We start from the raw sequence: 25,748 nt of genomic DNA on the forward strand, positions 1-25,748 counted from the left end.
TTTGAACAAGGGAACAACATTCGCCTCCCTCCAATCCTCCAGTACCATTCCCGTGGACAACGAGGACATAAAGATCCTAGCCAGAGGCTCAGCAATCTCTTCTCTCGCCTCGTGGAGCAGCCTGGGGAATACTCCGTCAGGCCCCGGGGACTTATCTGTCCTAATGTATTTTAACAACTCCAACACCTCCTCTCCCTTAATATCAACATGCTCCAGAACATCAACCTCACTCATATTGTCCTCACCATCATCAAGTTCCCTCTCATTGGTGAATACCGAAGAGAAGTATTCACTGAGGACCTCACTCACTTCCACAGCCTCCAGGCACACCTTCCCACCTTTATCTCTAATCGGTCCTACCTTCACTCCTGTCATCCTTTTTTTCTTTACATAATTGAAGAATGCCTTGGGGTTTTCCTTTACCCTACTCGCCAAGGCCTTCTCATGCCCCCTTCTTGCTCTTCTCAGCCCCTTCTTAAGCTCCTTTCTTGCTTCCCTATATTCCTCAATAGACCCATCTGATTCTTGCTTCCTAAACCTCATGTATGCTGCCTTCTTCCACCTGACTAGATTTTCCACCTCACTTGTCACCCATGGTTCCTTCACCTTACCATTCTTTATCTTCCTCACCAGGACAAATTTATCCCTTACATCCTGCAAGAGATCTCTAAACATCGACCATATGTCCATAGTACATTTCCCTGCAAAAACATCATCCCAATTCACACCCGCAAGTTCTAGCCTTATAGCCTCATAATTTGCCTTTCCCCAATTAAAAATTTTCCTGTCGTCTTTGATTCTATCCTTTTCCATGATAATTATAAAGGCCAGGGAGCGGTGGTCACTGTCCGCCAGATGCTCACCCACTGAGAGATCTGTGACCTGACCTGGTTCATTACCTAGTACTAGATCTAGTATGGCATTCCCCCTGGTCGGCCTGTCCACATACTGTGACAGGAATCCATCCTGGACACACTTAACAAACTCTGCCCCATCTAAACCCTTGGAACTAATCAGGTGTCAATCAATATTAGGGAAGTTAAAGTCACCCATGATAACAACCCTGTTATTTTTGCTCCTTTCCAAAATCTGCCTCCCAATCTGCTCCTCTGCATGAACATTATTTGTGGATAATCTCTTTGAATCGCACCAAACCTCAGTCGCTGCAGCGTCCATAATAAAGTACCTCAGTCACTTTCCCCGACATTAGTTTAACCACAGGCTTAAACACATAACCAGCTCAATCAATCCTAAAACAGCAGTCACACAGCATCTGAGAAATCCCCAGACGATGGTCCCCACAGATGTAACCCCCCCCCCCCACCAGGCTGGTATACAAACTCAGCTCGTTAGTGAACTCTGCTAACAGCCAAGTGACTCAGTGGTGAGCAGGCCCCCGTTCATAGTGCGCCATAGTGTGCACGCAGCCTGGTACAGCCATTCCGATCAGTATTCTTACTTTCTTCTTCTTACTTTTTAACTTACGTTATTTTTTGTTTTTTTTTTCACGGTAACCTGTCGAAGCTGCACCCTCTCTAACATGCTGGTAGAGAGAGTTTTATTTGGGTTTTTAGTGCTGGAAATAGTTACATCCCGACATGCGGGACAGGAGCAAGGTCGCATTGTTCATTCCAGGGACCAGCTGCTTGCGCTAATTTTTCCGGTTTAGCGAGCAGAGCAGCGGACACCCCTGCTGAAATCTGGAGGAAAACACACAGAGGATGCAGAGGGGGATCACAAAGTCGAGGAAAGAGGACCAGGTCGAGGCAATAGAGACTTATGGAGAAGAGGAGTTTGGTGGGTAATAAAATGGACAAGTTCATGGCACTAGCCAGGCGTCAGAGAACATTTCGGGAGTGCAGTGTTATGTGTTTCACTGGAACGGGGCTGCACGAGGACGCTCCCAATCAAAACTTCTCCATGGATGGCTTCCAGATCATTCCGGCTGACTGGAAGTGCACTGAGAGCGGTAAGCGTAAAGGAGTTGGGTGCTTACTGTTCTGGTTAACAACGGATGGTGCAATTTGGGCCATATTACGATCGAGGAACATGTTTGTAGACCGGATATTGAATGTTTTACTGTTGGACTTCGGCCACATTCCACCGTGATACAACACTTGGCGGCACGGGAGGTCGTTCCTGCCTGTGGCCATCGAACATGCAGCTCCTCCCGTGGAGGGTCAGACACTCTGAGCCAATAGACTGGTTCTGGACTTATCTTCCATCTGGCATAGTTTGCATTTGTTGTTTGATTGTTTGTGGTTTTTGTATTGCTATATTTATGCTCTATTCTTGATTGGTGCAGCTGTAACGAAACCCAATTTCCCTCAGGATTAATAAAGTATACCTATCTATCTATAAACAATACACGTCCAGGGTCAGTATGATTTGGGGTTCAGCCTAACAGGAAAGTCGTGATGTTCCGATTAAAGAAACCTTGATTTGATCGAATGCTGTGTAAATACCGCCCATACACAATTATCAGTCGGCAAGAAGTAACAGATCTTACACCGCGTAAAATTATAAAGAAAGTATATTTACTAATTTCAGCTTTATGGAATAGTTATTAGGAGAAAGAAAGAAGAGAAAAGAATAGAAGGGCCCTTTACAGTTAGACCAGTCTAAATGTGCACATAGACGTCGGAGCTCATCTCTTCCAAACCTGGGTATAACCGTTACTCATGGTGCCAAACCCAAGGTCTGTGTGCAAGCACCCGCCACAGTCCGAACTTCGCTCAAAGGCCATCCTGAACGAATTGGCTCTCTCTCAGGAATATTGGCCCTCCTCCTTGGAGACATTCATCTGCACAAAACACTTCTTACAAAGGGCATTCTCCTCCCCACGGCACCTTCCTTTCTGACACATTCCGCAGCTCCCATCAAAAGATCCCAAGCCAGACCACTGTCCATCTGCAAATCTCTCTCTGCCCCACTCTCTCTAGAACCTTCTGCATACCCCATCATCCTGACTGGCTGACACAACATCCCTAAGTTGAACAGCAGGACTTCTTATCTATTTTTTTTCTAAAACATTCTACCGGCAGAAACTGTTAAATTTAAATACCTACAGCATAGCAGTAGAAACCTTAACCAGGGTATCACACAAGGTTGGAGGAGGTGTGCATGAAGGTCTGCCTCACCCAGAAGGGCTGTTTCGGGGTTGTGAATGGGGACTGAGGGAGGAGATGGAGGGACGGGAGACAAAGGAGGTGAGAGGAGGGGAATGAGCAGACTGATGGATTACACTCAGAGCAGTCCCTGCGGAAAGCAGGAAGGGGATGACGTGGCTCGTAGCTGACAGAGGTTGTGCTGGATGCCGAGGCTAATGAGGTGGAAGGTGAGGACTGGAGGGAACCTCATTTCTGTTCGGCTTGGGGGAGGGAGAAGTGGAGTGAGAGGAGACATGTAAGAAATAGAGTTGTGTGTGAAGGCTTTGGGGAGGAAACACCATTTTATGAAAAAGGGACACACTGCTTTGCGCTCCCTTCCTTTTCTCTACATCTCTTTGTTGCCTTCTGTGAAATCACAGACAGCCCTTCCGTCTTCACCCTGAGCTCATCTTGTTGCTGACGTGATGGCTGATTTCAACAGGACCATGCCAGCTGGGTACCAGTTGAGTGACACCCTGACAGTCAGGCCCTGTCTTCTGGACAGCAAGGTAGGTGGGGTTGGTGTGGAGGGCAACGTCTGATTAGCTGACAAACAAATTTTAATGATTTGGATGGTAATGTGGTAAACTGGATCAGCAAATTTGTAGATGACTCCAAGGCTAGGCCGTGGACAGAGGGGAGGCCGTCAAAGCCTGCAGTAGGATCTGGACCCAATGGAAACAGGGACTGACAATGGCAGCTGGAAGTTAACAGGGGCAAATGTGAAGTGTTGCTTCTTGGGAGGCCAAACCAGTATAGGACCTACACAGTGAACAGTGGGACACTGAGGAGTGAGGTAGGAGAGAAGGAGCTGGGAATACAGAACCATAATTCCTTGATAAGTTTGTAAAGAGCTTTAAGCACATCGTCTTTAATCAATCAGAGCAGAGATGATAGGAGATGGGATGTTATGTTGAAGTTGTACAAGACATTGGTGAGGCCTAATTAGAGTGTCGTGAGCAGTTCTCATCACCTGCCAACAGGAAAGATACCAATAAGATTGAAAGAGTACAGGGAAAATTTACAAGGATGTTGCCGGGACTTGACCTGAGCTACAGGGAACAGTTGAACAGGTTAGAACTTTATTCCCTGGAGTGTAGGAGAACGAGATCTCGCAGAGCTATGGATAAGGTACTGAGTGGGCTTTTCCCCTGAGCTTGGGTGAGACTCGAACTAGAGGTCATAGGTTAACGATGAAAAGTGAAATATTTAAGAGGAAGTTGTGGGGGATCTTCTTCACTCAGAGGGTGGACGTTTAAGAGAAATTTGGGTAGGTACATGGATGGCAGAGGTATGGAGGGCGATGGTCCTGGAGCAGGTCAATGGGACTAGGCAGAAAAGCAATCTGGCATGGACAAGTTGGGTTCTATCACTCCATGCGCCTTGCACGGGAAAGGAACTGCAGTGTGTGTGTGTGTAAACACGAGATTCTGCAGATCCTGGTCCTGACGCAGGACCACACCACTGTCACCAGAGTAAACGAATCCCAGTCCCACCAGGAAGTAAACAAGCTGGTGTCCTGGAGCAATCACAGCAACTTGGAGCTGAATGACTCAAAACGATAAAGACTTCAGGAGAAATGTGTCTCTTCAACCACTCATCGTCAACTGTACAGTCGGCACCATTTCAAAAACATTCAGGTACCTGGCCAAAAAGTTGAAGAAGTTTATTTGTTTATATAATTCTTTATTCTTATAGTGAATATTGTTACATGTCATGCCAACACACCTAATACATAGAGCTTAGAGAGGTACAGCACAGAAACAGGCCATTCAGCCCATCTAGTCCATGCCAAAACCATTTAAACTGCCTACTCCCAATGACCTGCTCTGGGACCATAGCTCTCCATATTCCTACTATCCATGTAACTATCCAAACTTCTCTTAAATGTTGAAATTGAGCTCACATGCACCTCTTGTGCTGGCAGCTCATTCCACACTCATGACCCTCTGAGTGAAGAAGTTACCCCTCATGACCCCCTTAAACTTCTCACCTTTCACCCATAACCCATGACCTCTGGTTGTAGCCCCACCCAACCTCAGTGGAAAAAGCCTGCTTGCATTTACCCTATCTATACCCCTCATAATTTTGTGTACCTCTATCAAACCTCCTCTCAATCTTCTAGATTCTAAGGAATACAGTCCTAACCTATTCAATCTTTCCTCATAACTCAGGTCCTCCAGACCCGGCAACATCCTTGTAACTTTTCTCTGTACTCTTCCAAACTTAATGATATTTTTCCTGGAGTTAGGTGACCAGAACTGCACACAATACTCCAAATTAGGCATCACCAATACCTTATACAACTTCAGCATAAAGTCCCATCTCCTGTATTGAATACATTGATTTATGAAGGCCAATGTGCCAAAAACTTTCCTTACAACCCTATCTACCTGCGACACCACTTTCAACAAGTTATGGACCTATATTACTAGACCTCTGTTATCTGGCACTCCTCAGTGCCCTGCAGTTCATTGTGAAAAGACCTACCCTGGCTGGTCCTACCAAAGTGCAAACCCTTCCATTTTTCTGCATTAAATTCCATCTGGCTTTTATTTTACAGCTGATGCAGATCCCTCTGCAAGCCATGATTATCTTCCTCACTGTCTACTACACCGCCCCCCCCACTCCAAACTTGGTGTGATCTGCAAATTTGCTGATCCAGTTAACCGCATGGTCATCCAGATCATTGATATAGATGACAAACAACAAAAGACCCAGCACTGATCCCTGCGGCACTCCACTAGTCACAGGCCTCCAGTCAGAGGCAATTGACTACTACCACTCTCTGGCTTCTCCCACAACGCCAATGTCTAATCCAATTTACTACCTCATCCTGAATACCGAGTGGCTGAACCTTCTTGACCAACCTCCCATGCTGGACCTTGTCACATGCCTCGTCCACATAGACAACATCCACTGCCTTGCCTTCATCCATTTTCCTGGTGGAGAACATCGACTCAGACGTGGTTAACTTCCTTGAAAAACTATGAGATTGGTTAGACATGACCTAACACAAACAAAGCCATGCTGACTATCCCTAATCAGTCCCTGTCCCTGTCTATCCAAATACTCATATATCTGGTCCCTTAGAATACCTTCCAATAACTTTCCCACTACTGCTGCCAGACTTGACAGCCTATAATTTCCTGGTTTATATTTAGAGCCTTTCATAAACAGCAGAATGACATTGGCTATCCTCCAATCTTCTGGTATCTCTCTTGTCACTAAGGATGATTTCAACATCTCTGATGGGGCCCCAGAAATTTCTGCACTTACCTCCCACAGGGTCCAAGGGAACACCGTGTTAGGTGCAAAGAATTAATTAACATCTCCCCCGTCTTTTGGTTCCACACATGGATTATTATACTGATCTTCCAGAGGACCAATCTTCTCCCTTGCAATCCTTTTGCTCTTAACAGATCTGTAGAATCCCTTCGGATTCTCCTTCACCTTGTCTGCTGGAACAACTTCATGCCTTCTTTTATCCCTCTTGGTTTCATTTTTAAGTGTTCTCTTGCATTCTTATACTCCATAAGCACCTCATTTGTTCCTACCTGCCGAAACCTGTGAGGCACCTCCTTTTTTATCTTAACCAGGACCTCAATATCACTTGAAAACCAAGGTTCACTACACTGTTATCCTCACCTTTTATTCTGACAGGCACATACAAGCTTTGTACTCCCAGAATTTCGCTTTTAAAGGCCTCCCACTCACCAAGGGCACCTTTGCCAGAAAACAGCTTGTCCCAATCCACACTTGTCAGTTCATTTCTGATACCATCAACATTGGCCTTTCTCCAATTTAGAATCTCAACCTGCGGACCCGACCTGTCTCTTTGCATATTTACAGTACTTTGAAACTAATGGCATTGTGATCACCGGATGCAAAGTGTTACCCTACACAAACTTCTGTCACTGCCCTGTCTCATTCCCCAATAGCAGATCCAGCATCGCCCGCTCTCTTGTTGGGACTTCTATGTGCTGATGAAGGAAACTTTCCCGAACACATTTGACAAACTCTATCCCATCCAGTCCTTTTATACTATGGGAGTCCAGAGTTAATATGTGGAAAGTTAAAATCATCTACTATAACAACCTTATGCTTCTTGCAACAGTGTGCACTCTCTCCACAAATCTGTTTCTTTGAACCGCCTTGGACTGTTGGGTGGTCTGTAATATAGCCCCATTAATGTGGTCATACCCTTCTTATTTCTCAGTTTCACCCATAAAGCCTCACTAGACAAGTTATCTCCCGCTCTGTCGCATCTGAAACAACAGAACCCTGGAATATTGAGCTGCCAGTCCTGCCCCTCCTGCTACCAAGTCACACTAATGGCTACAACGTCATTATTCCAGGTGTTGATCCATGCCCCGAGCTCATCTGCCTTTTCTACAATATTTCCTGCATTGAAATATTCACAGCTCAGGACATTAGTCGTACCATGCTCAACCTTTCAATTCCTAAATTTGTTTGAAGTCTTAACAACATCTGTCTCCACAACCTGTCCACTATCTGTTCTGGCATTCTGGTTCCCATCCCCCTGCAACTCTAGTTTAAACCCCCCTCTGTGCAGTACTAGCAAAACTTCCCACTAGGATATTAGTCCACCTCCAGTTCAGGTGAAAAAAATACCTTCTGTACAGGTCCCACCTTCCCTGGAAGAGAGCCCAATGATCCAAAAATCTTATGTCCTCCTTCCTACACCAACTCCTTAGCCATGTATTAAACTGTATAATCTTCCTAGTTCTGGCCTCAGTAGCACGTGGCACGGGATCACAACCCTAGAGGCCCTGCTCTTTAACTTAGCACCCAACTCCCTGAACTCCCAGTGCAGAACCTCGTCACTTGTCCTACCCATGTCATTGGTACATACATGGACCACAACTTCTGGCTGTTCACCCTCCCACTTAAGAATGCTGAGGACTCGATCTGAGATGTTCCTGGCACCTAGGAGGCAAGATACCATCTAGAAGGTTTAAGGCAGAGATTGATAGGTATCTGAGTAGCCAGGGCATTAAAGGTTATGGTGAGAAGGCGGGAGAGTGGGACTAAATAGGAGAATGGATCAGCTCATGATAAAATGGCGGAGCAGACTCGATGGGCCGAATGGCCTACTTCTGCTCCTTTGTCTTATGGTCTAGAAATCTCATTCTTGCCCACAGAACCTCCTTTATTCCCTAACAAACAAATCCCCTCTTCTCCCCACGTCCCTCCTGAGTCACAGAGGCAGACACAATGCCAGAGACCCGACCACTGTGACTTTCGTCTGTTGGGTCATTCCCCCTGCCGCCCCCCACAGAACAGTATCCAAAGTGATATACCCGTTGTTGAAGGGGTACTCTGCACTGACTTCTTCACCCCTTTCCCCTTCCTGACTGTCAGACAGTTTCCTCTGTCCTGCACCTTGGGTGTAACTACCTCTCTATATGTCCCTTCAGCATCCCGAATGATCCAGAGTACATCCAACTCCAGCTCCAACTCCTTAATGCGGAGTGTAAGAAGCTGCAGCTGGATGCACTTCTCACAGTTGTAGTCGTCAAGAGGAGCGTTCAGCTATCCTGTCTGGCATCTCCACTGTCCTTACTGAGCAGATCTAAAGAGGGGAAGGAAAAGAACTTTACCTGGAGCTTTGCTTTTTCACCTTCACTGACCGAAGCCTTGAAGAGTTAGAGCCCCTAACTCTACCTGCACCCACGATGACTGCTCCTGCTAACGGCAACAGGTCGCCGGTCAGAGCTCTCAAACCCCAAGTGGTCACCGCTCAGGGCTCCGAATTAGCTGCCGCGCTCCACTGCTGCCTTCTCCTCCTTGGGCAGCGGACCGGAGTGAAATTCTGTTCCCTCAATGCCCGGATTGTTCACCGCTCAGAGCTCACAGACGCCAGTTGGCCACTGGTCAGGGCTCCAAACAAAAGTATGCCTGAACGCGTACGGGAAATAAAGTTGATCCTTGATCCCGATATCTCCAGGTGATTCAAGTATTCGAAGACTCAACATTTCCTCCCACCACATTTCATTGGTTCTCTCAAACTATGTTGTGTTTAAACTTAGAAAAAATTAGAAGTGTTATTTATGATCCCTCTATTAAATTCGAAGAGACTTGGAGGCCATTTAATCAACACTTCCATATGATGTGATTTGACCTTTTCCAAACCTATTTCCTTTTTATATGTTGAGGGAAGCAGAGTCGACGACACTAATGGGTCTTTTTTTTGATGTTACATAACAGCCCATGTCTTTTTTTCCCCCTTAGTTTAGTTGGTTAACATTGTTTAGGTTAGTTTTTATTTTGGGGTATATATATTTCTTTCCTTTTTCATGTTTTTTTTTGTACATTATATTTGTATCCTGTATGATTGGGAGGTTTAGTACCCATGTGTCAACTGGGTTTATATTTAAATATGTTAACTACAACAATGTAATTCCAATAACTTTGTATCAATACTATGTTATGTTTATTATTATTATGAAATCAATAAAAAGATTTAAAAAGAAAGAAAAAGACTCAACATTGAACCAAGGTATAACGGCTCCAAATTCCGCCGGACGCAATGCCTTGCGTCGCCAGGGTCGACTGATCGGAGTTCAAACCGTGCCATTCTCTGTAAGGAGCTTTGACAGGCTTGCCGTGACCAGGTGGGTGTCCTTCCACATTCCGAAAATGGGTGGGAGTCGGTAAGCAGTGGTGGGCATGTTACGCTGGCGCTGGAAGGGCAGCGACATTTGCCGGCTTCCCCCAGCGCAACCTCGGACCGTGACGGCCGGTTTCCCTCCATATGTTGATGTACCGCTGAGAAGCAAAGCTAATCCTTCTTTCATCCCAACCACCCAAGCATTCTCCCATTCGCTACTTTTACCTGCTGGAGGAGAAGAAAGGGACAAGGCAGAAAGTGAGGAGACCACAGGTTTCATTTAATTCTCGTCAGAAACATTCAATTTCACGGGAGGCCGGTGGCGTTGGTATCACGGGACAGGACTTGCCAACATTCCCAGGACAGAGGCGTGGTGCCCTGCCACAGATCATCGCCATTTCTAGCCATAAGTGCAAAAGAAAGCGTGCAAGTGTAATGGGGTGGGGGTGAAGCTGGGGCCGTAACCAGGGGTCCATAGCAGAGTACTGTTCTCATGGCTGCCGTGGGGAAAGGGCCAAACAACCCCGCCGGTCGTTCCCCCGCAGCTCAGCAAACCCGCCACCCCAACCTGGTCCAGCAGGAACGAATGATTACCACCATCACCACCCCCCTCCCCCAATTATCCCACCTTCTGTCTCAGCCCCACTGCCTTCCACACCCACCCCCCCTCCCGAATTTCCCTGAGGCGAGGCAATTCAGCTGTTGCTCGAAGCAAGGTGCCCCAGAGTCCAAAGGGCAGACGGTTTCCTGTCTCTCGTGGTGGGGCCGCGATCGTTCCACGCTGATCCACTTTAAATCTGCAGAGATTGAAGGGGGGGGGTGTCAAACCTGGTGGGGGAGGGGGAGATCAAACACACGCGACAGCAGGGGTCGTCTCTTCGGGGGGGGGCAGACGGGTGGATGACATCTAGCAAAATCTAGAGGAGAAACACGAGGCCTAAAGTGATTTTATTTATTTATTGATCACGTCCACCACGCACACAGTGAAATGTGTTGTTTTTGTTAACAACCAGCACGATCCGAGGGTGTGCTAGGGACAGGTACGTCCACAGGACAGAGCAACAGAAGTAGACCATCTGGCCCATCGAGTCTACTCCACCATTCCACATTGGCTGATCCTCTTTCCACCTCCTCAGCCCCACTGCCCGTAACTTTTAATGCCATGTCCAATCAAGAACCTATCAGTCTCTGCCTTAAATACACCCAACGACTTGGCCTCCACAGCTGCATGTGGCAACAAATTCCACAAATTCACCACCCTCTGGCTAAAGAAATTACTCCGCATCTGTTTTAAATGGATGCCCCTCTATCCTGAGGCTGTGCCCTCTTGTCCTAGACTCCCCAACCATGGGAAAACATCCTTTCCACATCTAGTCCTTCCAACGTTCGAAAGGTTTCAATGAGATCCCCACTCATCCTTCTAATTTCCAGCGAATACAGACCCAGAGCCATCAAATGTTCTTCATATGATAACCCTTTCATTCCTGGAATCATCCTTGTGAACCTCCTCTGGACCCTCTCCAATGCCAGCATATCTTTTCTAAGATGAGGGGCCCAAAACTGTTCACAATACTCAAGATGAAGCCTCACCAGTGCCTTTTAAAGCCTCAGCACCACATCCCTGCTCTTGTATGCTAGACCTCTTGAAATGAATGCTAACATGGCATTTGCCCTCCTCACCACCAGCTCAACCTGCAAGTTAACCTTCAGGGTGTTCTGCACAAGGCTCCCAAGTCCCTCTGCATCTCAGATTCCTGGATTTTCTCCCTGTTTAGAAAATGGTCTGCACATTTATTTCTTCTACCAGAGTGCTTGACCCTGCATTTCCCAACATCGTCACCACACGTTCCAGGGCCAACGCAGAATGCGACAGTGTCAGCAGAGCAACAAGAAGCCAATGTACAACGAGCAACCACATAAAAACAAACCACCCACCCACCCACACCAACAACACACACCCCCACCCCACACACACACACACACCCACACACCCCCACCCCCACACACACACACCCCCACCCCCCCACACACACACCCCCATCACCCCACCCCCACACACCCCCCACCCCACCCCCCCACACACCCACCCACCCACACCAACACACACCCCCACCCCACACACACACACACACACCCCCCCCACACACCCCCACCCCCATCACCCCACACACACACACACCCACCCCACCCCCCCACCCACACACACCCAAACACACCCCACCCCCACCCCACCCCCCACACCCACCACCCATCACCCCACCCCCACCACCCCCACCCCACCCCCCCACACACCCACCCACCCACACCAGCAACACACAACCCGCACCCCCCCCACACACACACCCACCACCCTCATCACCCCACCCCCACACACACACCACCCCCACCCCACCCCCACACACACACACCCACACCAACACCCCCCCCACACACACACACCCCCACCCCACCCCCCCACACACCCCACCCCACCCCCACACACACACCCCACCACCCCCACACATACACACCCCCACCCCCCATCACCCCACCCCACCCCCCACACACACCCCCACCCCACCCCCACACACACACACACACACCCACCCCCCCCACACACACACCCCCACACACCCCCCACCACCACACACCCCCCCACCCCACCCCCCCCACACACCCCCACCCCCCACCCCACCCCCCCACACACCCCACCCCACCCCCACACACACACCCACCACCCCCACACATACACACCCCCCACCCCCCACCCCACCCCCCACACACACCCCCACCCCACCCCCACACATACACACCCCCCACCCCCCCACCCCACCCCCCACACACACCCCCACCCCACCCCCACACCCACACACACACCCCCCCCCCCCACCCACCCCCACCACCACACCCCCCCCCACCCACACCCCCCCCACACACACACACACCCACCCCCCCACACACCCAACCCCACCCCCACAAATACACACCCCCCCACACACCCACCCACCCACACCAGCAACACACAACCCGCACCCCCCCACACACACACCCCCACCCCACCCCCCCACACACACCCCCACCCCACCCCCCCACACACACCCACCCCCCCCACACACACCCACCCCCACCCCCCCCACACACCCCACCCCCCCCACACACACACCCCCACCCCCACACACACCCCCACCCCACCCCCCCACTCACACACACCCACCCCCACCACCCTCATCACCCCACCCCCACCCACCCACCCCCACCCCCCCACACACACCACCCCCATCCCACCCCCACACACACACACCCCCACCCCCACACACACACACCCCCACCCCACACACCCCACCCCACCCCCACACACACACCCACCACCCCCCACCCCACCCCCCACACACACCCCACCCCACCCCCACACACACACACACCCCCACCCCCACACATACACACATACACACTACACACACACACACACACACACGTCACCACACATGATAAAGACCCAACCCTAGGCCATGGCGCCCCTTGACCTGTGACCTACAGAACGTGGACCTGGACTTGCTGTCCTTGGCCCTCTGACCTTGGGGGCATAAGGATTTGAAGGGCCAGCAGTGGAGGAGGGGGTGAATTCCTAACACTATAGGGAGGTGCTTGTTCGATTATTGATTGGGAGGCGGTGCAGATCCATGCCATCCAGAAGCGTGGCCGCCCTTTCGAGCTGCTCCTAGCGCATCCTCGGACTGTGTTGGTCATTGACTTAAATGATGCCTTTCACTGAACGTTTCAATGTACTTGTGACAAATTCAACTCCTTTTAAACCTCTTAGACAGTGAAGAGAAGCAGAAAGATGGAAGCAGACCAGCGGTGGCAGGGGGCAGCCGGGCCGTGAACAGGCAGGGAGGGGACAGTGGGAGGATGTAATGGGGGTGTGAATGGGGGAGGGAGAGGGCAATGGGGGTGTGAATGGGAGCGGGAGAGGGTAATGAGGGTGTGAATGGGGGCAGGAAAGGGTAATGGGGGTGCGGACGGGGGCAGGACAGGGCATTGGGGGTGTAAACGGGGGTGTGAGAGGGTAATGTGGGGTGTGAATGGGGGAGAGAGTAATGGGGGTGCGGACGGGGGCAGGACAGGGCAATGGGGGTGTGAACGGGGACAGGAGAGGGCAATGGAGATGCAAATGGGGGCAGGAGAGGGTAATGGGGGTGTGAATGGGGGTGGGAGAGGGCAATGGGGGTGCGAACGGAGGCGGGAGAGGGTAATGGGGGTGTGAACGGGGGCAGGAGAGGGTAATGGGGGTGTGAATGGGGGTGGGAGAGGGCAATGGGGGTGCGAACGGAGGCGGGAGAGGGTAATGGGGGGTGTGAACGATGGCGGGAGAGGGTAATGGGGGTGTGAACGGGGTGAGAGGGCAATGGGGGTGTGAAAGTGGGTGAGAAGGTGATGGGGGTGTGAACGGGGGCAGGAGAGGGCAATGGGGGTGTGAGCGGGAGAGGGAGAGGGCAATGGGGGTGTGAACGGGGTGAGAGGGCAATGGGGGTGTGAAAGTGGGTGAGAGGGCAATGGGGGTGTGAAAGTGGGTGAGAGGGCAATGGGGGTGTGAATGGGAGCGGGAGAGGGAAATGGGGGTGTGAACAGGGGTGGGAGAGGGCAATGGGGGTGTGAACGGGAGAGGGAGAGGGCAATGGGGGTGTGAACAGGAGAGGGAGAGGGCAATGGGGGTGTGAACGGGGGAGAGGGCAATGGGGGTGTGAACAGGGGTGGGAGAGGGCAATGGGGTGTGAACGGGGGAGAGGGCAATGGGGGTGTGAATGGGGGCAGGAGAGGGTAATGGGGGTGTGAACGGGGGCAGGAGAGGGCAATGGGGGTGTGAACAGGGTGAGAGGGCAATGGGGGTGTGAATGGGGGAGAGGGAAATGGGGGTGTGAATGGGAGCGGGAGAGGGAAATGGGGGTGTGAACAGCGGTGGGAGAGGGCAATGGGGGTGTGAACGGGGGAGAGGGCAATGGGGGTGTGAACGGGTGAGCGGGCAATGGGGGTGTGAACGGGGGGGAGAGGGCAATGGGGGTGTGAATGTGGGTGAGAGGGCAATGGGGGTGTGAATGGGAGCGGGAGAGGGTAATGGGGGTGTGAACGGGGGAGAGGGCAATGGGGGTGTGAACGGGTGAGCGGGCAATGGGGGTGTGAACGGGGGAGAGGGCAATGGGGGTGTGAATGGGGGCAGGAGAGGGTAATGGGGGTGTGAACGGGGGCAGGAGAGGGTAATGGGGGTGTGAACAGGGGTGGGAGAGGGCAATGGGGGTGTGAACGGGGGAGAGGGCAATGGGGGTGTGAACGGGTGAGCGGGCAATGGGGGTGTGAACGGGGGAGAGGGCAATGGGGGTGTGAATGGGGGCAGGAGAGGGTAATGGGGATGCAAACGGGGCAGGAGAGGGAAATGGGGGTGTGAATGGGGGAGAGGGCAATGGGGGTGTGAACTGGGGTGGGAGAGGGTAATGGGGATGTGAACAGGAGCGGGAGAGGGAAATGGGGGTGTGAACGGGGCGGGAGAGGGTAATGGGGGAGTGAATGGGGGCAGGAGAGGGTAATGGGGGTGTGAACAGGGGCAGGAGAGGGTAATGGGGGTGTGAACGGGGGCAAGAGACGGTAATTAGGCTGAGAACGGGGGCGGGAGAGGGTAATGGGGGTGTGAACGGAGGCAGGAGAGGGTAATGGGGATGCAAACGGGGCAGGAGAGGGAAATGGGGGTGTGAATGGGGAGAGGGCAATGGGGGTGTGAACTGGGGTGGGAGAGGGTAATGGGGATGTGAACAGGAGCGGGAGAGGGAAATGGGGGTGTGAACGGGGCGGGAGAGGGTAATGGGGGAGTGAATGGGGGCAGGAGAGGGTAATGGGGGTGTGAATGGGGAGAGGGCAATGGGGGAGTGAATGGGAGTGTCAATGGGGGAGAGGGTAATGGGGGAGTGAACGTGGGAGAGGACAATGGGGGTTGAACAGCCGTGGGAGAGGGCAATGGGGGTGTGAATGGTGTGGGGAGAGGGAGAGGGCAATGGGGGTGTGAATGGGGAGAGGACAATGGGGATGCGAACGGGGTGGGGGCTGGGAGAGGGCAATGGGGGTGTGAACGGGAGCTATCTGAAAACATTGGGGATGCGAACGGGGTGGGGGCTGGGAGAGGGCAATTGGGGTGTGAACGGGGGCTATCTGAAAACATTGGGGATGCGAACGGGGTGGGGGTTGGGAGAGGGTAATCGAGTGGCCAACGCAGGCGGGAGAGGCTGCAGTTACTGACCTTTTGGTTCAGCTGTTGATAGTCTGTGGTTTTCGGGCGCCGAATACCTTTAGAACGGCGACCCTCTATAACAACAGCGATAATCTGCAGGAGGGAGAGAGATAGGTATAAATACAACTCGAAGATGATCATTCTGTGCCCAAAACAGGATGAACAGGGACACGCACACAACAGTTGAAAGTGAACTTTCCTCTGGGAGTGTTAAACGTGTGCAACATGGTGGTACAGGCTGATATATTCAAAAGAAACTGTTAGATAGGGACATGGATGAAAGAAAAGAGAGAGAGAAAGACACAGAGACAGAGATCCCTCAGAGAGATCGATGAATCAGGTCAGTGAAGTTATCCACGTTGGTTCAGGAGCCCGATGGTTGTAGGGTAATAGCTGTTCCTGAACCTGGTGGTGTGGGACCTGTGGCTCCTGCACCTCCTGCCTAGGCCAGGCGACATCCGGATGCATCTCCCATGTTCGCTTGCCAGTGCAGTCCACCTTTCCCAGGGTGGAGACCAGAACTAAACTATTAAGCACTGTATAACCACCCTACTTTTCTCTACATAGCCAGGCGTAACAGGTTGTTATTGGTGTTAAGCCTTCCACCCCTTCAGGGGCAAAGGCTGCCAACAGCTGCTCACCACAGTCCTCTCTCCTGCCTCATTGTTTCAAGTTGTCCTTAGGTGTCGCCCATCAAAGACCCTTCTCCCAGGGATGAGGTCTTTGGAGCTTCTGTAGCTCCGGGTTTTTACGGGATGGGGTTGCTAACCCCATGGCCAACCCTCCTCCTTTCACAGCCGGGCTTGGGACTGTCCATGGAGGAGTTCCCTCTCATAGAATACAGCACAGAAACAGCCAGTGGCCCAACTTGTCCACTCTGACCAAGATGCCTACCTGAATTAATCCCATTTGCCTGTGTTTACCCATATCCCTTTCCTATCCATCTACACTGGTTACATACAACAGTTCCATTAGGCATAGGAGCAGAATTAGGCCATTCAGCCCATCGTCCACTCCGCCATTTCATCATGCCTGATCCTGGATCCCATTCAACCCCAGACACCTGCCCTCTCACCATATCCCTCGACGCCCTGACCAATCAGGTATCTATCAACTTCTGCTCTGACTGTATCCACGAACTTGGCCTCCACCACAGTCTGTGGCAAAATATTCCACAGATTCCACTCTTCAGCTAAAATAAAAATCCTCCTTATTTCTGTTCGAAAAGGCTGCCCCCTCAATTCTGAGGCTGTGCCCTCTAGTGCTGGATACCTCCACTAGAGGAAACATCCCCTTCACATCCACCTTCTCTAGTGCGGTAGGTTTCAATGAGATCCAGTGAGTACAGGCCCAAAGCTGCCAAACACTTCTCATTTGGTAACCCCTTCAGTCCCAGAACAATCCTCATAAACCTCCTCTGGATTCTCTCCAATGACAACACATCCTTTCTGAGATAAGGGGCCCAAAACCGTTGACAATACTCCAAATGCAGCCTGACGAGTGTCTTATATAGGCTCTGCATTATCTCCTTGTTTTTATATTCTACTTCCCTTGAAATAAATAGCAACATTGGTTTTGCCTTCTTTACCACAGACTCAGCCTGTGAATTAACCTTCTGGGAGTCTTGCATGAGGTCTCCCAAGTCTCTCTGCACCTCTGATATTTGAACCTTCTCCCTGTTTAGATAATAGTCCACACTATTGTTCCTTTTACCAAAATACATTATCATACATTTCTCAACATTATATTCCATCTGCCACTTTTTTGTGCATTCTTCCAATTTGTCAAAGTCCTGTTGCAATTCCTCAGCATTACCTACCCCTCCACTTATCTTCATATCATCTGCAAACTTTGCCACAAAGCCATCAATTCCATTATCTAAATCATGGACCTATGATGTGAAAAGTAGGGGTCCCAATACTGACCCCTGAGGAACATCACTAGTTACTGGTAACCAACCAGAAAGGGCTCCCTTTATTCCCACTCATTGCCTCCTGCTTGTCTGCCATTCCTCTATCTATCCCAGTATCTTTCCTGTAACACCAGAGGAGTTTATCTTGTTAAGCAGCCTCTTGTGTGGCACCATACTAAATGCCTTCTGAAAATCCAAGTAAGTGACATCCACTGCCTCTCTTTTGTCCAACCTGTTTGTCACTTCCTCAAAGGATTCTAACAGATTTGTCGGCAAGATATCCCTTTACAGAAACCATGCATACTTTGACTTTTAAAAAAAGCATTAGTCTCCAAATACCCCAAAACCTCGTCTTTAATAATGCACTCCAACACTTTCCCCACCACTGAGGTTAGACTAACTGGCCTATAATATCCTCTCTTTTGTCTTCCTCCCTTCTTAAAAGTGTGGAGTGACCATGCCAGAATCAACTGATTCTTTCAGGACTCTGGGATGTAGTCCATCTGGTCCAGGTGACCTAACCACCTTAAGAACTTTCAGTTTGCCTTGCACTTTATCCTTTGTAATAGCAGTGGCCACTCATTCATGCGCCCTGACAGTCTCAGATCTCTGGCATACAGCTAGTGTCTTCCACTGTGAAGACTGAAGCAAAATACTATGGAGTTCATTTGCCATTTCTTTGTCCCCCATTACTACCTTATCATTTTCCAGTGGTCCAATATCAACTCTCACCTCCCTTTTACTCTTCATAAAACTGAAAAAACTTTTGGTATCCTGCTTTATATTATTGGCTAGTTTACTCTCATATTTCATCTTCTCCCTTCTTATGGCTTTTTTTTAGTTGTCTTTTGTTGGATTTTAAAAACTTCCTAGTCATCCAATTTCCCACTCACTTTTGCTACCTTATATGCTCTTTCCTTGGCTTTTATGCAGTCCTTAACTTCCATCGTCAGCCACGGCTGCCTACCCCTACCATTTGAGAACAACTTCTTCTGTGGGACATATCTATCCTGCATCTTGTGAACTATTCCCAGAAACATCTCAGCTCTATCATACTAGTTCCCACTCCCCTGACATATTAGTTTAAACCACTTCCAACAGCTCTAGCAAAGCTGCCCGCGAGAATACTGGTCCCCCTCAGATTCAAGTGCAATCTGTCCCTTTTATACAGGTCACACCTGCCCCAGAAGGGGTCACAATGATCCAGAAATCTGTATTGCTGCCCCCTGCTCCAATTCTTCAGCCGCACATTTATCCTCCACCTCATTTGGCTGCATGAGAACCTTCTATCCGATCCCCCAAAGTGCGACACTTTACACTTGGTAGCAGTGAGAGGGCAGTGCAGCCTGGAGACCGCAGGGCCGTAACTATACACTTAGCCCCAGTACCCGAGATAAGTACAGCCTTTCCCCTCCTCACCCTTCCAGATAAACGCACAGCCCTCCATAACACAGAGGACACTTTATTAGGTGCAGCAGAGGAAACCTGGTGCGCTGTTCCGCTGCTGCAGGCCACCCACTTCCGAGAAGCTCTTCTGCACAGTGCTGTTGTAATGCTGGGTTACTTCAGTTACTTTTCCCTTCCTGTCAGCTTGCACCAGTCTGGGTATTCTCCTCCAAGGTCTCGCATTAAGGAGGCATTTTCACCCACAGAACTGCCACTCACTGGATGCTTTTCTAGTTGTTCGTACCATTCTCTGTAAGCTCTAAAGGCTGGTGTGCATGAAAACCCCCGGGGGATCAGCATTTTTCTCAGATACTCAAACCACCCCATCTGGCACCGAGAATCATTCTCTGTCAAAGTCACTTAGATCACATTTCTAGAGCCTACAGAGAATGGTGCGAGAAACGAAACAACAAGCAACCAGTGAGCAGCGGTGCTGTGGACAAAATTTAACCTAATCTAATAATCTAATCTAAAACGCCTTGTTAAAGAGAAAGGTCGAAGGCGAATGGCCAGACTGGTTCAAGCTGCCAAGAAGGTGACGTTAACTCAAACTGTGACAACTGTGGCGTGCAGAAGAACATCTCTGAACGCACAACACGTCAAACCTTGAAGCGGACAGCCTACAGCAGCAGAAGACCACATCAGTTTCCTCTAATGAAGTGGCCACCGAGTGCCAAGACATGATAAACGTAGATTTATGAGAACCTGGGGTTTATAGGGAGAGGCTGGTTCATTCCTTGCACAGTAGAAATGACTGAGTGCTGACAATATAAAGGCATACACAGTCACGAAGACAATCGATCAGGTAAATACACTCCCTCTGTTTCCTGGGGGAAGGGAATCAAAAACCAAAAGACATACCGTAGGCTGAAGGTGAGAGGAGTAAGATTGAAAAGGAAACTTGAGGAGAAATTTCTTCTCACAGGAACACACAGGACCATAAGATTATGGGGGCAGAATCAGGCCATTTGGCCCATCAAGACTGCTCTACCAATAAGTTAGCCATTTTCAAAGCCCTGTCTTCTGGCCTTCTTCCTGTAACTCTCAACTCCCTTATTAATCAGGAGCCGACCCATCTCCCCCTCAAATACACCCCATGAGCTGGCCTCCACTTCCCTCTGTGGACACGGATTCTGCAGGTTCACCTCCCTCCGGCAAAAGGCATTTCCCATCATCTCCGTTGTAAAGGGACACCCCTTTATTCTGAGGCTGTGCCTTCTGGTCTTGACTCTCCCACCACTGGAAACCATCCTCTCCATGTCCGCTCTATCGCGGCCTTCCAGTATTTGGTAAGTTTCAGTGAGGTCCGCCTCGTTCTTCTAAACTCCAGCGAGCACAGGCCCAGGGGCATCAAATGCTCCTCATACATCAGCCCTTGCATTCCCGGACTCACTCTTGAGAAAGAGCTGCCCGCGTAAAGGGGTCGAGGTAGTTACAGGAAAGGTTTAGAGGGATATGGACCTGGCAGACATTTGGGCTAAATGGTAAATTGGCTTCTTATTTGGAGGTTGAGTGAAAAAAATGTCTTGCATATATCCATACAGACCCATTCGTTACAATGCATTGAGGTCGTTTTTTTTAATCGTGTTACACCAGACAGACAGCCATTCTTGTCTGGCACGTGGTGTCAGGGTTGGTCTCCTTTCGGATTAACCGGGTCACGATATGAACGTTCCTGACTTGACTCCTGATTTTTCACGAGGCCGAGCGGCTAGCTCGACGCTCAACCCGGCACGGATGGAAAGCGTGCTTGGCGGGGCAGGGGGGGGGGGTGGCCAGACTTGGATTCGAACTCGGGAGCCTTCACTCCGGAGTCCGGCGCTGATGTCACTGTCAAATGCATTGAAGTGGAACAAGAGAAAAACAGCAGAATGCAGGAAAAAGGAATGTCAAAGAGAAATTGCGATGCAGATAGACAATAAAGTGCAAGAGCATGACAAGGCAGATAGTGAGGGTAGATTCAAGTCGTCCTGACCCAGGTGGGACGTGCTGTCAGGGTTTTGCAACCTCTGCCTGACGGGACGGGGGAGGCGAGAGAGTGTCTGCGGGCGGGGTCTTCGATTATGCCGGATGCTTTGCCGAGGCGGCGGAGGGGAGTCTGGTTCCTGCGATGTGCCAAGCAGTGTCCGCAACGCACTGCGGTTGACACGCCAAGCCGCGATGCTTTCTATCGTGCAGAAAACAAAATCGGTGAGGGTCGACGGGTCGGGCCAAGTTTAAGTAGAGGCGCCAGTGAGGTTTCATGTCTACGCGGTTGGACTGGGACAAGCTATTTGGACTGTGCACACCTAGGGACCTGAGACTGAAAGCTCAGCACCCCGGGTGTTTGTACGAGCATCACCCTACCCATAGGAGGGAAAGGTTTTTGTCAGGACACCATGATACCAGCTTAGACGGACACTCCGGGTCAGTATGGAGCTGCTCGGCCGAAAGGCCGGCGATCGTGCTGTCTGGGGTGTTACAAACCCAGTCGGACCCAGCAGCCCGCTCACCTTGCGTTTATTGTGGTAGGTGACGTACAGGATGGCCACGATGATGGCAGTAGTGACCAGGTAGGCGAAGAAGTGGCTGCTCTCGGGCTCGTCCTGGGGCACTGCGACAACGTCAACCTTTGGCCGCAGGGCGCCGGGGCCGAGCTTGACAGCACCTGGAGAATCCTCCGCCTCTTTGCCCTCAGCTCCCTCTGCTGCTGCTCCCTCCTTCCCTACTGGCTCCGGGCCCTCCTCATCCTCTATTGTTTCTAGGCCCTCCTCCTCTGATGGCTTTGGACTCCCCTCCACCCCTGCTGGTTCCAGGCTCTCCTCCTTCCCTGCTGGCTTCAGGGCCTCTTCCTTCCCTGCTGGCTTCAGGGCCTCCTCCTTCCCTGCTGGCTTCAGGGCCTCCTCCTTCCCTGCTGGCTTCAGGGCCTCCTCCTTCCCTGTTGGCTTCAGGGCCTCCTCCTTCCCTGCTGGCTTCTGGGTCTCTTTCTCCCCTACTGGCTTCGGGGTCTCTTTCTCCCCTGCTGGCTTCGGGGCCTCTTTCTCCCCTGCTGGCTTCGGGGCCTCTTTCTCCCCTGCTGGCTTCGGGGCTTCTTTCTCCCCTGCTGGCTTCGGGGCCTCTTTCTCCCCTACTGGCTTCGGGGCCTCTTTCTCCCCTACTGGCTTCGGGGCCTCTTTCTCCCCTGCTGCATCCCCACCATTCCCAGTATTGCTGCTGTTGCCGTGGCCTGGCAGAGATTGTACGTTTGGGGACGACTGGGAACCTGCGGGGTGGGGAAAGAGACGAATCAGCGAATGAGCACAGGAGCAACGTTGCAGAGGCATCCGGCAGGTGGGTCCAGAGTAGCCTGGGAGGGTTGAAAGGCGACCAGAAGGGGACAGGTGGATCCACCGTGGCCAGGATGGGGTAAAGGGTGACGGGTGGACTCACAGTGACCGGAAGGGGTCGGGTGGACTGAGAGCGGCCAGGGAGGGGAGGGGAGTGACCGGAAGGGCTTGGGTGGACTCACAGCGGCCGGGGAGGGGCGAGGAGTGACCGGAAGGGAGCAGGTGGACTGAGAGCGGCTGAGTAGGGGTGAGCAGTGACCGGAAGGGAGCGGGTGGACTGAGAGCGGCCGGGGAGGGGTGAGGAGTGACTGGAAGGGGGCGGGTGGACTGAGAGCGGCCGGGGAGGGGTGATGAGTGACTGGAAGAGGGTGGGTGGACTCACAGAGGCCGGGGACGGGTGAGGAGTGACCGGGAGGGGGCGGGTGGACTGAGAGCGGCTGAGTAGGGGTGAGGAGTGACCGGGAGGGGGCGGGTGGACTGAGAGCGGCCGGGGAGGGGTGAGGAGTGACCGGAAGGGGGCGGGTGGACTGAGAGCGGCCGGGGAGGGGTGAGGAGTGACCGGAAGGGGGCGGGTGGACTGAGAGCGGCCGGGGAAGGGTGAGGAGTGACGGGAAGGGGGCTGGTGGACTGAGAGTGGCCGGGGAGGGGTGAGGAGTGACTGGAAGAGGGCGGGTGGACTCACAGAGGCCGGGGACGGGTGAGGAGTGACCGGGAGGGGGCGGGTGGACTGAGAGCGGCCGGGGAGGGGTGAGGAGTGACCGGGAGGGGGCGGGTGGACTGAGAGCGGCTGAGTAGGGGTGAGGAGTGACCGGGAGGGGGCGGGTGGACTGAGAGCGGCCGGGGAGGGGTGAGGAGTGACCGGGAGGGGGCGGGTGGACTGAGAGCGGCTGAGTAGGGGTGAGGAGTGACCGGGAGGGGGCGGGTGGACTGAGAGCGGCCGGGGAGGGGTGAGGAGTGACGGGAAGGGGGCGGGTGGACTGAGAGCGGCCGGGGAAGGGTGAGGAGTGACGGGAAGGGGGCGGATGGACGGAGAGCAGCGGGGAGGGGTGAGGAGTGACCGGAAGGCGGCGGGTGGACTCAGAGCGACCGGGTGCAGTGGGGAGAGGGGTAGGGCTGAGTGCGAGGTGGATCTGGAGGGGAGCGCGGGTCAGTCAAGCGTGGGCTGCGATCCCCGGGCGCTCCCTCACCGCATAACAGCGGCAACAACAACAAGGGGACGAGCAGGATCCGCCACCGTCTCATCACTGGCACCGGGATCGATCACAGCTCTCCGCAAAACACGGGCTGTAGTACCGCGGCCGATGGACCGGAGTTCACCCGCTTCCGGGTTCTGCTCCGTTTACTGGCGCTTCCTTTGGTTTCGTGAGCCGATCCTGCTTTCTACTCCAGATCCGGAGTTTCGCTGCCGCTCTGTTGGGTCCCGGACACGTGATCAGATGTTACATCAGCTGAGCGGAAGTGGGGCGACCAGAAATGTTCGGTGGGCTGCTCAGCGTCTGTGCTGGCGAATGTCCGTCGGCGGGAGCAGCGAGAAAACGGAGCCCTCGCACGGGGAGTGGAGGGGCAAATCATGGTCACAGAGAGGGACAGCAGGAAGCACGCTGACTGTCCACAACCCCATTACACGGTTCTATTTTCTCACGGTATCAGAATCAGGTTTAATATCACCGGCATATATTGTGAAATTTGTTGTTTTGCGACAGCTCAGTGGTGTGTGCTTAGCCCGCTGCTCTACTCTCTATATACATATGACTGTGTGGCTAGGTATAGCTCAAATACCATCGATATTTGCTGACAATACAACCATTGTTGGTAGAATCTCAGGTAGTGACGAGAGGGCGTACAGGAGTGAGATATGCCAACTAGTGGAATGGTGTCACAGCAACAACCTGGCACTGAACATCAGTTAAAACGAAAGAGCTGATTGTGGACTTCAGGAAGGGTAAGATGAAGGAACACATATCAATCCTCATAGAGGGATCAGAAGTGGAGAGAGTGAGCAGCTTCCAGTTCCTGGGTGTTAAGATCTCTGACGACCCAACCTGGTTCCCCCCAACTTATTGATGTAGTTATAGAGAAAGCAAGACAGCGGCTATACTTTATTAGGAGTTTGAAGAGATTTGGGATGTCGACAAATACACTCAAAAACTTCTATAGATGTACTGTGGAGAACATTCTGACAGGCTGCATCACTGTCTGGTATGGGGGGGGGGCTACTGCACAGGGCTGAAAGAAGCTGCAGAAGGTTGTAAATCTAGTCAGCTCCATCTTGGGCACTATCCTACAAAGTACCCAGGACATCTTCAGGGAGCAGTGTCTCAGAAAGGCAGCGTCCATTATTAAGGACCCCCAGCACCCAGGTCATGCCCTTTTCTCACTGGTACCATCAGGTAGGAGGTACAGAAGCCTGAAGGCACACACTCAGCGATTCAGGAACAGTTTCTTCCCCTCTGCCATCGGATTCCTAAATGGACATTGAACCCATGAACACTAGCTCACTTTTTAAAAAAATATACCGTATTTCTGTTTTTGCACATTTTAAAAAATCTATTCAGTATATGTAATTGATTTACTTGTTTATTTATTATTTTTTTTTCTCTCTGCTAGATTATGTATTGCATTAAACCGCTGCTGCTAAGTTAACAAATTTCACATCACATGCTGGTGATAATAGACCTGATTCTGAGCTGTACATTGCAAGACATAATAAAAGAAACTATAAATAAATTAAGAAATAAGTATTAAGCAGGTGAAAAAAAGCAAGGAGATTTTCATGGGTTCATTGTCCATTTTGAAATCTGATGGTGGTGGGGAAGAAGCTTTTTCCTAAAATGTTGTATGTGTTTTCAGGCTCCTGTACCTCTCCCCTGATGGTAGCAATGAGAAGAGAGCATGAGGGTCCTTAATGATGGATGCTGCCGTTCCGAGACATCGCCTTTCGAAGGTGTCCCCAGTGCTGGGGAGGCTGGTGCCCACGCTGGCACTGGCTGAGACAGCAACTTTCTGCAGCTTTTCCCCTATCCTGTGCGGGGTCCCACCGTGCCAGGGG

The 25,748-nt window shown here is 51.6% G+C and overlaps 1 protein-coding gene across 1 annotated transcript; it reads right to left on the reverse strand.

The window, feature by feature from the left end:
- Nucleotides 1-10,042: 10,042 nt before the first annotated feature.
- On the reverse strand, nucleotides 10,043-24,035 carry LOC134350255 (trans-Golgi network integral membrane protein 2-like). Its single transcript, XM_063055271.1, has 4 exons — nucleotides 23,887-24,035; nucleotides 21,887-22,635; nucleotides 16,046-16,129; nucleotides 10,043-10,580 (listed from the first exon to the last, which is right to left on the reverse strand). Exons 1-4 carry the CDS (start codon nucleotides 23,939-23,941, stop codon nucleotides 10,575-10,577), a joined length of 894 nt encoding a protein of 297 aa, XP_062911341.1. The 5' UTR covers nucleotides 23,942-24,035; the 3' UTR covers nucleotides 10,043-10,574.
- Between the last annotated feature and the right edge of the window lie 1,713 nt (nucleotides 24,036-25,748).

This window comes from Mobula hypostoma, chromosome 8 (genome assembly GCF_963921235.1).
Source record: "Mobula hypostoma chromosome 8, sMobHyp1.1, whole genome shotgun sequence".
Taxonomy (NCBI): Eukaryota; Metazoa; Chordata; class Chondrichthyes; order Myliobatiformes; family Myliobatidae; genus Mobula; species Mobula hypostoma.

Excerpts from the sequence above, each read along its gene's own strand:
- LOC134350255 (XM_063055271.1), bottom strand. The coding sequence starts at position 23,941 with ATGAGACGGTGGCGGATCCTGCTCGTCCCCTTGTTGTTGTTGCCGCTG. Across the intron at positions 22,636-23,886 it reads GTTGTTGCCGCTGTTATGCG|GTTCCCAGTCGTCCCCAAAC; the intron begins GTGAGGGAGCGC and ends CCCACCCCGCAG. Across the intron at positions 16,130-21,886 it reads CCTACCACAATAAACGCAAG|ATTATCGCTGTTGTTATAGA; the intron begins GTGAGCGGGCTG and ends TCCCTCCTGCAG.